At 43.8% G+C, this 15,000-nt stretch overlaps 1 protein-coding gene across 1 annotated transcript in view; it reads right to left on the bottom strand.

Annotated features, from left to right (window-relative positions):
* Positions 1 to 9,202: 9,202 nt before the first annotated feature.
* Positions 9,203 to 15,000, bottom strand: part of LOC143288718 (uncharacterized) — a 95,789-nt gene continuing 89,991 nt past the window's right edge. Inside the window, exon 3 of the mRNA XM_076597344.1 lies at positions 9,203 to 10,251. Coding sequence (XP_076453459.1) covers positions 9,203 to 10,251 — 1,049 coding nt within the window. The remainder of the gene's footprint in view (positions 10,252 to 15,000) is intronic.

Below are 15,000 nucleotides of genomic sequence, written 5' to 3' on the forward strand. Positions count from 1 at the left end.
CATTGGGAAGCCATATCATTATGAAAGGAAGCGTAGAGTACAGCCTTGTCATGTAGTCCCAAACCAAAATAGACCGCCATAGCAAGATCATCATCATCATCATCATCATCAGCCTTCGTCATTACTAATATAAACAACAGGACTATAGCTCTCAAACTAGGAAGCAAGATGCACTTGCTCCTAGTGCTGAAGCCTTGGAGGTCAGTTGGCCTTTGGGAACCATCCCAACTTCTTAACGCCGATTATCCTAAACCCCTCTTGGCCGAGAGAGTGGGGATTTAACGTGGGCAAGACACTCTCCACTATAATCAAATTCTAACCCCAGATAGTCGGGACAGCAGTTGCCTCCTCTACTGTTCTGATGGTCATAGTCGGACACGGCTGACTGTCATACAATAGTGTTCGTTAGAAATGTCTTGTTCACTAAACAGTTTTATTGCATCGTTATCGCAGCCATGTGTATAGTGTTAAGTATATATGATGTGCATCAACGGTCCAGTGTAAAGCTTTTTGCAATCTTACCGACTAGACAGAACTGTGTTTCAAACATAAATGATCACTTTGTATCTTCACGTTTACAGGCGTCATACTGGTTTTTACAATCACAAAATTTCAAAAACGTTTGAAAATCCCGAAACGTCAGAGATTTAAAAACTATCGCGTCAGCTTATGCTCTTTGAACGAAACGTTTTCTGCTAAAAAGAAAAAAAAAAGAGAACTTGTAATTTTGGTTTGAAAGATCCTCTTAGGTTTGGTTTCAAAGGCTATTACTATCCTTTTAATTCTAAATTTAGATGGGGCATTGATTCATGCTGTGTTTTATCAATGACCAACAAATCTGCTGTTGCCGGTTTGGGGTTTTCTTTTCTTTTCATTTCTTTATGTCTTTCTTTTTATTCTAAAAAGGCCAAAATGTTTACAGAACTTTGTTGTTTTTCTTCTAAGACTTTAGAAAGATTTGTTTGTCTACCATTCGTCTTAGTACTTCAACTGTTGCGTGCAACATGACAGAGATGTACAAACACACACACACACACACACACACACACACACACACACACACACACACACACACACACACACACATTTAGCCTGTTTAGACTGGCGACTGTGGGATTCGAACCAATGCGCTCAGATTCTCTTGCTTCCTATGCGAACGAACGCGTTTCCAACTAGGCCAACACTCCAGATGACCAAATGATGACCACATAGAGGCAAATTTTGTTCGTACGCTCCAAAAAAAAAAAAAAATAAAAAATAAAAATAAATAAATAAATAAAATAAAATGCCGCGTCCTGTTATGATAGTAAATTTAGAGTACAGCGCTCCCTAGCACCAGAAAAGATGGCGCCAAAGTAAAGCCGGTGATTCCTCTGTGACATATACGAAATATGGCCTATCCTACCTCCGAAGATTAAAAGCAGTGGGTTTGCGGATAACCGATCCCATAATCTGTTCGCGCGCATTTTCAAGCGACATTGGTGCTCAACCTGATTGGTTCTGAAATGTGAAGTTGGTTGTGAAAGGATCTTAATTTAAGGCTATGCGCTCCTTCGGCAACCAAGTTACATTTTAAGAACGTGAAGATTCTCCAGAGTAATTGGCCTTGATTAATTCTCCAATAATAGAGAAATTGGCCTTCGATTAATCGGGCCAGTGACTCACACTATTTGCGGATCCATGTGATAAAAAGTCGCGTTGGAGGTCCACATTCTGACGTCACTGAAGGACTCACCACCATCCCCCGCCCCCCCCTCCAAGCACACCACCATCCATACTCCTACCATGACGGACAAGACAGCCCTGGACAATCTGACCTTAATGTAAGGGTGCCAGCCAGTTAATATAAGTCGTTCAACTCCTCTGGCACATTTCTGTTCCCAGGACTTTGCATATTGAAACGCCAGTAGGTAATATATATATCTCCCACAGACATCCAGGCCCAGGTGGGGGAAAGGAAAGAACCACAGGTAATTTTTTTTTTAATTAAAAAGCATCTGTTTCTGCGTGTTAATTTGCCTTTCTATGCCGTGGTGGCAGCCTGTGTGCAAGAAAATTATCAGTTGATGTTGGTGTTGTTTGCTGCTATCAAATAATTATTTGTTTGTTTGTTTTCTGGTGAGGTTTTTTGTTGTTGTTGTTGTTGTTGTTGTTTTGTTTTTTGTTGCCTTTTTTGTTTGTTTGTTTGTTTCTTTGCTTTGCTTTTTTTCAAAAGTAAATTACTGTACAGTGAGCAAAGTTATATTTTTTTGTAAATTAATACATGTGCCCATATCTATCTATCTATCTATCTATCTATAATATATATATATATATATATATATATATATATATGTGTGTGTGTGTGTGTGTGTGTGTGTGTGTGTGCGCGCGCGTGTGTGTGTATGTGTATGTATGTATATGTATACATATGCATATATATTTATTTATTGTAATGAGGTGAATAAATCAAGTTAAATAAACTAATATATTTAAAGCTTCTGTTTATTTGTTGTTGTTGTTGTTGTTTCAGACAGAACGGAATGCTGTTTACCTGATAACAGTTACGGGAAAATGAGAAAACGTATTTTTGGTTGTTGTTGTTGTCGTTGTTGTTTATGTTGTTGATGTTGTTTTGTTTTGTTTTTGTTTGTTGTTGTTTTTTTTTTGTTTTTTTATTGTTGCTTTGTTGTTGTTTGGGGTTTTTTATGTTTTGTTTGTTGGGTTTTGGCGGTTTTGGGGGGTTGTTGTTGTTGGGGTTTTTTTGTGTTTTTTTGTTGTTGTTGTTTTTTGGGGGGGTTGTTTTTGGTGGAGGGTCAGTTATCTCGAATAAATGTAAGGCCTACTACACATATTTTCCCACGGAACAGGAAAGTCTACATCACCTGCTAAACACTCTACACTGATTAACTCTTCAGAGAAGTCAGTACTCATTTTGGTAAGCTGGAAACAAAACTGACAAGGCAAAGTAGAAGCAGCAAAGTAGGTATGTTAAAGCTTACACCAATAGAATCATTTTCGACTTCATCACATTAAATGAACAAGCAAAAAAAAACAAAAAAAAAAACAAACAAAAAAAACCACCAGTCCTTCATACAAGGAACACCGGAGGTAGGTATGGAAGCAGATGAAAAGATCAGTTGTTGTTTGCTATTTATTGGGGTTTGGGTTTTTTTGTTGTTGTTGTTTTTTGTTTTGTTTTTTAATCATGTATCATTCATATTTCGTTCTTAAGTTATTGATGTAATACAGCAGTAGTGTGCGGTGTGCGCGCGAGATGTTTTCGTTTCGTTGATATAGGATTTAAGGTGGGGGTTATAAGTTGTTGCTTTTTTTTTTTTCTTTTCTTTTTTCTTCTTTTTCTTTGGTTTGTTTGTTTGTTTAATGGGGTTTGTTTGTTTGTTTTTTCCCTTTTTTTTCCCTTTTTTTTTTTTTTTTTTTTTTTTTTGTTAGTTTGTTGTTACTGTTATTTTCCTTGGTAATAACAGGATCGGTAGGATTATAAAAAAAATTTTTAAATGACAGACATTTTTTTGTTAGTGGCGCAAGAAGGGGGGGGGGAGAGAGACAAAGCATGTCTACTGATTTCAGAAAAAAACCCCTCGGAGGGACGGGGGAGGTAGGGGGCGGTAGGAAGGGGAGGTTGGGGGGGGAGGGGGGGACTCTTGAAATGAAAAATGATACATCTTTCATATAACTGAAACAAACTCTGCGACACTGCGTGGCACTTTGCTCACAAGCAATTACAAAGACCCAAGACCACATGGTCAGTCGACAGAGAGGGGATAATATAATACATTTTGGTTGGGAAGAAGAAAAAGTATTGCTAGTTAAATCACCAAATAAATGACTTAGTCTCGTTTATTGTATGGATGGATATTTCACTTAAAAAAATAAAATAAAATAAAATAAAATAAAAAGTAAATAGGACTATTCGCATGAAAAGAAGAAAAGAAATTAATTGGACTCAGTCAAAGTACTTTGTTTGTCGAGGTATACAATGAGAATGTGCTGACCACGGAACTGTGAAGACAAAGCATTCTCTCTCTCTCTCTCTCTCTCTCTCTCTCTCTCTCTCTCTCTTATCATCTTTATCTCCATCACACACACACACACACACACACACACACACACACACACACACACACACTCATTTACCCATACACACAAACACACGCGTATACTCATAAAATACTCATACACACAGACAAATACACACACATTCACACACACACACACACACATACACAAAAAACACACATACTCATACACACAAATACTCACACACTCATACACACACAAACACACACACACACACACACACACACACACACACACACACACACACACACACACACACATGCATACGCACTACTACTACTACTACTACATACTACACACAAGCCATGTTCTAACAAAACCACACCAACAACAACAACAACAACGACATAATTCTCTCCTCAGTGTAAAACCTTTAATGTTCCAGAACAGACAGAACAACCAGAATCAGATACCGAAAAAAAAATCAGATTAAAAAAAACAAAACAAAACAAAAAAAAACAGGGATGGAAGGGCAGTATAAACAGTGCCCATTTACATATAATGATTATTATATTCATTTATATGTATGTATGTATGTATATATATATACCAGACCTACAGACTCGGTGCCAGACACACACGGGTGCTGATCGCACCACAGCAGAGTGGTCATTGCTATGCCTAAGGAGATAATGATCGTGATCGACAATTTACCGTACATAGAGCTCTACCAGAGAGAAAAAAAAAACAGTATCAGTATCAGTACAGCAATGTAAAAGCCCCTCTCTCTCTCTCTCTCTCTCTCTCTCACACACACACACACACACACACACACACACACACACACACACACACACACACAATCATCAGTATAGTATTGCTTTTGATAAAAATAAAACAGAATGACAAATCAAGTTACAGGGAAAAGAAACATGGAAAACAGGAAAACGCAAGTTGAAATTATTACTGATAAAGTTTACATGGCAAGCCTGTGTGATATAATTTGGTTTGTATGATGATGATGATGATGATGATGAATCATTGCCAGAATCAGTTACACATACATGTCAGTGCGCGCGCACGTTAAGACGACTCGCGCGCGCCAAAAAACAAAAAAACAGAAAAATCAAAATAAAATCGTGCAAACCTGTAATACGCATACTAAAAGCAACGAGCTCTCTCTCTCTCTCTCTCTCTCTCTCTCTCAGCCACACGTATTGAACAAGTCTCAAGTCTATACTTTAGTCTCCGAACAGAAAACAAATATAATTATGGCAGTATTATTTTACACATTTTTTTTTCGCTCTTGAAAATACCAGAAAGTACAATAACAAAAAACAAACCCAAACATAAAAATTAAAACAACAACAAAGTATTCGCTTTAGGATGATCCTGTTCTAACAATTCAAGACCGAAACCAAATCTGGAACAAACAAAATCCATTCTGCCCCCTGACAAGGGTATGAAATAATTGGGGAAAGAGAGAGGGGGAGGGTGAAAAGGTCAGGAAAAAATCAAAACCAAAACAGGCGCTTTTGCACACTATGTATAGCTGACTGCCGAGGGATCGTTTCCGTGCGCAAACAGTAGAACTTTCTTTGTCTCTCTCTTTAATCACCAGTGTTCATCTTCGTCCAAGAAACACTATCCTATACTTCTGTTCATCTAAAATTAAAACAACACACCCCCTCCTCCTCCTCTTCTTCCTCCACCTTCCTCATCATCTTTCCCTTGCTTTTCACGTTACACCAACTAGGAATTTGAACACCGTCTGTGTCTGCTCAGTTACGGTCATACATAGATTCATAATCATAATCATTGATAAACAACCCAGGTTCAGACAGTGCCACATAAGCAATCCTTTTGTTTTCTAAAAAGAAAAACGAATCATAAAAAAAATGTTCTAAAATATAAACACAGCAGATGCATACCCAATCTTTAAAAAACAAAAAGGCAACCACCAAAATAAAATTGTAAAGCGCCACAACCCCACCTGTGATTTTTTTTCGCTTACATAATATTTGTATATAAAAAAACATATTTAAAAAAAAACTATATATAAAAAAAAAAGAAGAAGAAAGATCAACAGTTCGTGTTCGCATTTTTGTCATTCACGTCCATATTCTTCTCTCTCTTTTTTTTTTTTTAAATTTTATTTTATTTTATTTCCCCTTGCAATCCAATGTCATTTCACAGACTATCCATAGTTTCAGGATGAGTGTTTGATGTTGTTGTTGTTGTTGTTGTTGTTGTGTGTGTGTGTGTCTGTGTGTGTGTGTGTGTGTGTGCGTCATTGTTTTGTTTTCCGCCAGTTCACCATTAAATATCTGCGTGCAGAAAAGCCAAAAAATTGGAATAAATAATCAGAAAGCCTCAACAAAAGCATGAAATTCAAACTCAATCAAAAGAGACATTTACATCTTGCTTTGTAGTGCTAACAATCATCTATCTTCTTATTTATTATAGATTTTACGCCCCACCCCCACCCCCACCCACTCCCCCACCAACACGATGCAAATATCAGACTCTACAACCTTAAAACAAAACAAAACAAAACAATGAAATACAATTTTCAGCTTCGTCGGTTGCCAACAGTAAGAAGTCATTGATATTGAATTTCCGCAGAGAAAGACGTGGGAAATACCAAAACGAATTTAGAATGAACACACACACACACACACACACACACACACACACACACACACACACACACACACACACACACACACACACACACACACACACACACGCACACACACACTACGTGATTTCAGGCAGTGACAATGCATCGCTTGTCTTGTTTTCAAGTTCTAAGTTGGGTTGGTTTGTTTGTTTTTTGTTTCTTCTTCTTCGTCTTCTTTTCTTCATCTTCTTCTTCCTCCTCCTCCTTCTCTTCCTAAGTTAGTCGCAACACTGTCAATGCTTCATCACTCCAGTAACAACCAACGGTGGTGATCACCACACAGACATGACGACGTAACGATCAATCAATAACTGCACAACTCTTTCTCGCTTTGGTTTTTGTTTTGTTTTGTGTTTTTTTTCCCCCAGCTAAGCAACAGTTGTACCCGAGTTATTAAAAGCGCACAAGTCGGTTATATATATATATATATATATATATATATATATATATATATATATATATATATATATATATATATATATATATATATATATCGTGATCATTGTCTTTAAAGACATATTATTATATTAAAATTTTTTTTTTTTTTTTTAAGTCGGGGATGACGAAGAAGATAACACAGACTAATCTGACAAGTTCCGTTGCGATTAAAAAGTACTAATAATGACAATGGAATTTAAAAAAAATAATAAAATATATATATATATATATATCAATATTAAATCACTCACTCACAAGGACTGACCATAACCCCCCACCCCCACCCCTCCCCCTCGTACCCGAACCCCCACCTCCGACCCCCTTCTTCACACACCATATTTGTCTTTGTTGAAGAACAACAAACAGATATGGTGCTGGAAGGAGAAGGAGGAGGAGGAGAAGGGTGGAAGGAGGGTGAGAGGGCAGGGCGGCGTGGAGGGGGGGGGGTGGCAGCGGGGGGGTGGGGGGGGGCAAATGACGAGGGAGGAGAGAATAATAATGACAACTATTATTATTATTATTACATTATGATGATGATCAAGACATGAGTGTTGAAGGGGTGATGATGAAGACAAGAATGGGATTTATGGGGATTAGCACCACCACAAAAATCCCTAATCTCATCCCTCACTCCCCCCCACCCCCCACCCCCTTTCCCTCCCAGCTCTCAACGCTCTCATCATCTCTTGTGAACTAAGAAAACCCAACACCCACATAATTAAGTCATTCATTATCATCAAGAAAAGTAAAACAACAACAACAACAACAACAACCGAAAAAAAAAAAAAAAGAGTCAATCCAAACACAATCAAAAACAAAATCATCATAATCAATAATAACATGAAACAAACAAGTAAAACAAACCAAAAAAAAAAAAAAAAATCCTCCACGGAAGAAATGTGGCCAAGCAGATCGAGGCCAAGAAGCACCACCATAGTTCGTCACCACTTCATGGATCATGTCTTTGGTGAAAGAAAAAAATACACACACACACACACACACACACAAATACACCATGCCACCAGCTGGAAAAAAAAACAAACAAAAAAAAAACAAACTTGCTGCTGCTGCTACTGCTTCTGCTCCTCCTCCTCCTCATCTTCCTCTTCCTTCAACATGTCCGACTACCATTTGATAGGTAGCCTCGAAGGCTGGAGGGAATAGGAGGGAGGGAGGGAGATAGGGAGGGAGGTTGAGGAGGGGGTTGTAGGAGTTAGTGAAATGTTTTGCACCTACCATACACCACACACTCCCACCCCTCCTCCTCTTCCTCCTCCTCCTCCTCCTCCTCTCTACGAATCCAGATACTTCAACAACAACAACAACAACAACAACAAAAACAAAGTGAGTCAGTTCCTTTCTGGTTGGCTAGATCCTATGGGCGGGGCTGGTCCAGAAAAAATCGCGCCACATACACATCCAGCTTACAAGAAACAAGAACTTTATTATTTTTTTTTTTTAAAGGAGGATAGTAGCAGCACACCCCTCAAAAAAAAAAAAAAAAAAAAAAAGTGCTGTCACAAATTAGGCCACCCACTCATTAAGGAAGAGAGAGAGAGAGAAAAAAAAAAACACCCAAAAAACCTCTCCCTCAACACGGACCACCACCATCACCATCATCATCATCGTCATCGTCATCATCATCCTTCCTTCACCACACTTTGTAAAACAAAAGCAAAAAAAAAAACCATAAAAAAACCAAACAAACAAAATTAAAACCCAACAACTTCCCTAGCAACGTCACAATCTTTGCAGAGGCGCTGCTTGGATATGAATGTTTTGTTGTTTGTTTGTTTGTTTGTTTTCAGAAGGTGTGGATGGAGAGGGAGAGGGAGGGGGTGGGGTCAAAGGGGGTTGGGGGGGGGGTGGGGAGGGGAGTCAAAACGTGGTGCAGCAGAAGAAGATCGAGGGGAGGGGGGGGGGACAGTCCGTGGAGAGGGATAACTTTGGGATAGGGGGGGGGAGGGGTCAAAAAACCCAAACACCATCCAATCAGTGGCTGGTGGTGGTGGTAGTGGTGGTGGTGGTGACAGACCACACTGCTCACCACGGGGCCTGACGTCACGTGTACTGCACGACGGTGGGCGGGTGGTGGTGGTGGCCGGTGAGCGACGCCAGGTGGCTGAGCGAGGTGATGGGCGAGTGGTGGTGGTGGGGGTGGGGGTGGTGGGGGTGGGGGTGGTCCGACACGGACACGGGGACCCCGCCTCCACCACCAGCCGCCGCAGCCATGCTGACCCCGGCGTTCTGACAGACGTACCACTCGGCCAGGTTGGGAGGGTGGCCCAGCAAGGGCGGCGGCGGAGGAGGAGGCGGTGGTGGGGGTGGGGCAGCTGGGTGCTGGGAGTTGTGGGAGAGGTGGGAGGCGGCGTTGGAGTGGTGGTGGGGGTGGTGCGGGTGAGGGTGGTGGGCCGGGTGGTGGGTCGTGTAGTGGCCGCCGGCCACCACCGCTGGCGGGGAGCCCAGGCTGAGCCCCATCAACGCTGAAGACGACGACGACGACGAGGAGGAGGTGGACGATGAAGAACCCCCTCCTCCTCCGCCTCCTCCTCCACCTCCACCACCTCCTGCGCTGTTGTTGTTGTTGTTGTTGTTACTACTACTGCTGCTGTTGTTGTTGTTGTTGTTGCTGCTGCTACTGCTTCCTCCTCCTCCTCCTCCACCTCCTCCTCCTCCTGCACTGCTACCTCCGTTGGATCCCAACCCCAATCCACCAGACTCCCTAGACCCCACTCCCACGCTGCGATGACTCCCGCCACCACCGCCGCTGCTGCTGACGATGGTGGGTGCCGCGGACGAAGCAGGTGGCGTCGGTGTGGGGGGGCTGGTGACCAAGGTGGGCGGAGGACTTTGGGCAGGGTTGCTGTCGGAGCTGGGGCTCTCCGGGTCCGAGTCGTAGCCGTCGCCGTCTCCTGGGATCGGAGAGGTCTTCCCGTGCACCTTCATGTGCTTGCGCAGCGAGGACGGGTGCGTGTACGACTTGTCGCAGCCCTTCACCTTGCAGTTGTACGGCTTGTCCGACGTGTGCACGTGCGAGTGCTTCTTGCGGTCCGAGCTGTTGGCGAAGCGACGGTCGCAGCCCTCGAACTCACACTTGAACGGTTTCTCTCCTGCAAAAAAACAAAGAGAAAGGAGGAGAGAGAGAGAGAAAAAAAAAAGGGGGGATTAATTGTTTATTCATTTTTTGTACTTTTTTTTTCTTCATTATTCATTTTCAAAGCATAATAACCTAACCCAACTAAAAACCAACCAGCCAAACAAACAAAAAACGAACAAACAACTTTACCACTGTTGCCACTCTTTTCAGGAAAAAAACAACAACAACAACAACAAACTTTGACCCCTCTGTAAAATTATTTTTATCTGTAACACTAACACACACACACACACACACACACACACACACACACACGAACACATGCACACACACACACGAACACACGCACACACAACGAGGGAGAGAGAGAGAGAGAGCACTACTAAAAGTACCACCAACAAATGCAATTGTATGTTCAAATAAGGAAAAAACAAAACTCTAACTCACTGACGCAGCAAAAAGAGAGAGAGAGGGGGGGGGGGGGGGAGAAAGAAAAAAAGAAAGAAAGAAAGAAGAAAGCAAGGCGTTTGCTTCAAGTACAATGAACACAGAACAAGAACAAGAAAAGTTATCTCCCATATCCACACACAGAAAGAAATCTGATCAACGTCTGCGCTGGCTTCTAGCAGGAAAAGAAAAAGAAGAAAAAAAAGAAAAAAAAAGAAAGGCCCAGAAAATAAAGATGAGACATAGAAAACAAAGAAAACGCCAAACAAAGTGAGATGGATAAGGACAACAGGCGAATAGTGGGAAGGAGACATGGACTTATCATATCGAGTAGTGTCCCCCCCCCCCCCCCCCCAAAAAAAAAAAGAAAAAAAAAAGTGAACCGCTTTTTGACAAGTATTTTCTCAGTGATATAGAGAAACCGAATTCATTGAAAAATTTTCACACAGTAACCTCAGGATATCATCAACAAGTCTGCAAAATATCTTAAAAGTTCGTACACAAATTATGCGAGTATTGTCAAATTCAAAACAGCATGTCCGTAAAAAGGGAGAGGGATGCTTCTTGAGAATGTGAATGTCAGCCAACAAGAAGGAAAGGAGACGGGGGTGGGGGAGGGAGAGGTGCGGTGAGGGGGTGGGTGTCGGGGGGGGGGGGTGGAGGAACCAGACTGACTAGCAATCACGAAACAGCACAAATCATAACAAAATCAGACAGACGCCACTGTCAGTCATCTCTCAGCCCTCCGATTTGCGACAGAACCACTACCAACCACTAACCACCACCACCACCTCCACCACCTACTCCCAAGGGACCTTTCACCGTCCCCCCCCCCCCCCCCCCCCCCCCACCCGACGTGTCTCCCTACTCCCCTCTCCCACCACCTCCCCATCACCACCACCACCACCACCACACGCACTTGCACCCATCACTCAGATTTCGTCCCTTAACTCCCTACCCCTCTCCTCCTCCTCCTCCTCCTCCTCCTCCCTTGAGCTTTCACTGCGTTTCCCTTTCTGACGGCTCTTCAAGGACCAGAGAACTCAGCAGTGGTCCGCTCCGCAGACAGGGGGCACAGCACAGCACAGCGCAGCGCAGCACAGCACAGCACAGCAGCACTCTTGGTGTTAACGCTTTTGTTGTCTACCGCTAATATCACCTCAGCGCCATCCTGGGTAGTCGGGGAGGGGGAGGGGGGGCTGGGCGGGGGGCTGAGTGGGGGGGGGGGCGGTCGCGGGGGCACGGAGACCGTAGGGGGCGGGGGGAGCTAGCTGGTGGTCACGCCAACCTAGCTTCTCCAAAGATGGACGGACGGACGGTTGGACGGTCAAATTCTCATTGCTCATCGCTCTGCAGACCCTGTCACTCTCTCTCTCTCTCTCTCTCTCATCAAACGAGCTGTCAGCTCGCTCGACACAACGACGGCAGTACCACTTAATCTGCGATCATTTATCCCCTTCCCCTTCCCCCTCCCCCCTAATGTCCTCCCTAGAGAGAGAGACAGAGAGGAGGGAGAGAGAGAGAGAGAGACCCTTCCATCCATACCAAGCCTCAGGCTGGAAGTGGAGGGGCGTGGGTGGGGTGTGTGGAGAGGGGTTATACAGGAAAGAGGCAGGGCTGCTTTCTGCCTGCTGCTAAACGTTCCGCGTGGCTGCCAGACTGACCATGATACCATGTTCTTGCAGGAGGGGGGCGGGGAGCGGGGGGGGGGGGGGGGGGGGGGTTCTATACCACCCACTAAGGGATGTTGTGAAGGACTGTCAACAGCATCTATCTATCTATCTATCTATCTATCTATCCTGTCCATGCAGCTTGCCGACAATATGCATGAACGAACAGTGGAAAAGTCCGACGAGCGACACGCGGAGTTCCATGGCGAAAACTCCCTTTCTATCTGTATCTGTATCTGTTTCTGTCTGTCTGTCTGCCTCTCTGTGTGTCTATCAGTCTGGTCTCTCTCTCTCTCTCTCTCTCTCTCTCTCTCTCTCTCTCTCTCTCTCTCTCTTGAAAGCATACGTTTGTCTATCGGCTACATATAATAAGGGTATCATAAATTATGAGTTTCTTTCCTAGAGAAAGAACAGGGGGACGGGGGGGGGGGGGGGAACTGAGCAGGTAGGTGTGTGTGTGAGAGAGAGAGAGAGAGAGAGAGAGAGACAGACAGACAGACAGACAGACAAAGAGACAGACAGTCGGAAACACAAACAGTCGGATAGTCAGAAACAACGAGTGTAAAAGCTAGCGTGGAGTGGTATGGGGGAATGGTTGAACAAATTTTCTTAATTAATGTAATGATTCCAACCCTGGAAACACTTGCACATTGACTCCAAACCTGTGTGTGTGTGTGTGTATGTGTGTTACACCTACCAGCTCAGTTTCCTATCCCCCCCCCCCGCCCCTCTCACCCCCCCTTTCTCTCTACAGGAAAGATAATTCACTGTCCCCGCCCTTCACTATCCCCTCCCTCAAACACACAGTCCGACCACCCCCTTCCCGGGCAGAGAGAGAGGGAGAGAGAGGGGGACAGAGAGAGAGGGGGGGGGGGCAGAGAAGGAGAGAGAGAGAGAGAGGGAGAGAGGGAGCGAGAGATTGTTTTCCAAGTTCTAAGCCAACACACTTTAAAAAAAATGCAGCAACACTAACATTACTGCACAGACACACACAAACACACACACACGCACACACACACACACACACACACACACACACAGACTGTCTACAAACACACACACACACACACACACACACACACACGCACGCACGCGCGCGCCACGCATGCAACCAATACAACCAACAGCCATCATCAGATCGATGGAGAAGAGGAGAGAAGTAAAGAGAGTTGTGTGGAGTGGTGGATGGATCGCTAGGATGGGTGAGTAGGGCGGTGGGGAGGGGAGGGGGGGGGAAAGGATGGAGGTAGGATTGGGGGGGTGGGGGTGGGAAGTAGAGGGAAGACGAAAGGGAGGAGAGGGGCGGGGGGGGGGGGGGCGGGCGGAGGGGAGGGGAGGGGCGGAGCCAAACTTGAAGGTTGTCCAAAGAAGCCAACCAGCCAACCAGCCCCCTTGCCGCGCAGCGCTGCATTGGGGGGGGGGGGGGGGAGAGACGTACATACAGCGTTGCAGCAGCAGCAGCAGCAGCAGCAGCAGTAGTAGTAGTAGTAGTAGTAGTAGTAGTAGTAGCACTGCTTGCAGTACAGCAAGAGGTGGTATGATGAAGAGTGGGTATTGGATGGTGGTGGGAGGGGTGGGGGGGGGGGGGGGGGTGGGCGTGAGGAGGTGGAGGAAGGGGAAGAAGGAGGAGGAGGCTGCTTACAGTTTGAAGGGATCGGGGGTGGGGGGGGGGCGGGGGGGGTGTGGATGCGTGAGAGGGAGGGGTGGAGGTGAGTGGGGGGGTGGGGGGGTGGGGGTTGTTGCTTTGTGTGTTTCTTTCTTCCTTTCTATACCAGACAGTCTGCTTAGCAACCACTCTTGTTAGAGAACAAGAAAAAAGAAAGAAAGAAAGAAAGAAGAAAGAAAGAAAAGAAAGAAAAGCAGAAAGATAGACAGACAGACAGACAGAAAAAAAAAACAGAAAGAAAACAAATAAAACAAAAGAAAGAAAGAAACAGAAAGACAACAGAAAGAATGAAAGAAAAAAAAAAGAAGAAAGAGAGAAAGAAAGAACGAAAGAAAAACAGAAAGAAAGAAAGAAAGAAAAACAAAGAAACAGAGAAAGAAATAAGAATAGAAAGAAAGAAAAACAGAAAGAAGGAAAGAAAGAAAAACACAGAAACAAAGAAAGATATATGAATGGAAAGAAAGAAAAACAGAAAGAAAGGAAAAGTAGAAGAAAGAAAAAGATAGAAAGAAAGAAAGAAACTAAAAGAAAAGAATGGTAATAAAACGCAAAGTATCTCTTGGGTTTTGGTTTGATTTTTTTTTTTTTTTTTTTTGGGGGGGGGGGGGGGGTCTTCCATACCATGTCTGGCCTTTTGTTTCTGACTGAACTTGCCTGTCTGTCTGTCTGTCTGTTTGTCTGTCTGTCTGCCTGTCGCTGAATGCCACTAGATGTCTCTCTCTGCCCCTCTCTCTGTCTCTGTCTCTGTCTCTGTCTCTCTCTCTCTCTCCTTCTCTTTCATTTTTTATCTTGGACAGGCCGACACGACCTTTTTCATACAGGGCTTCGTGTTTTGACCTTTTAAGTCTACTGCCGGTTTTTGGTTGTTGTTTTTTGATTGTTTGTTTGTTTCTTTGGTGGGGTTTTTGTGGTTTTGTTGTTGTTGTTTGTTGTTTTTTTGTTTTGTTTTGTTTGGGTTTTTTTGTTTTTGTTTTTGCTT

The sequence above is a fragment of the Babylonia areolata genome, chromosome 13, assembly GCF_041734735.1.
Source record: "Babylonia areolata isolate BAREFJ2019XMU chromosome 13, ASM4173473v1, whole genome shotgun sequence".
Taxonomy (NCBI): Eukaryota; Metazoa; Mollusca; class Gastropoda; order Neogastropoda; family Buccinidae; genus Babylonia; species Babylonia areolata.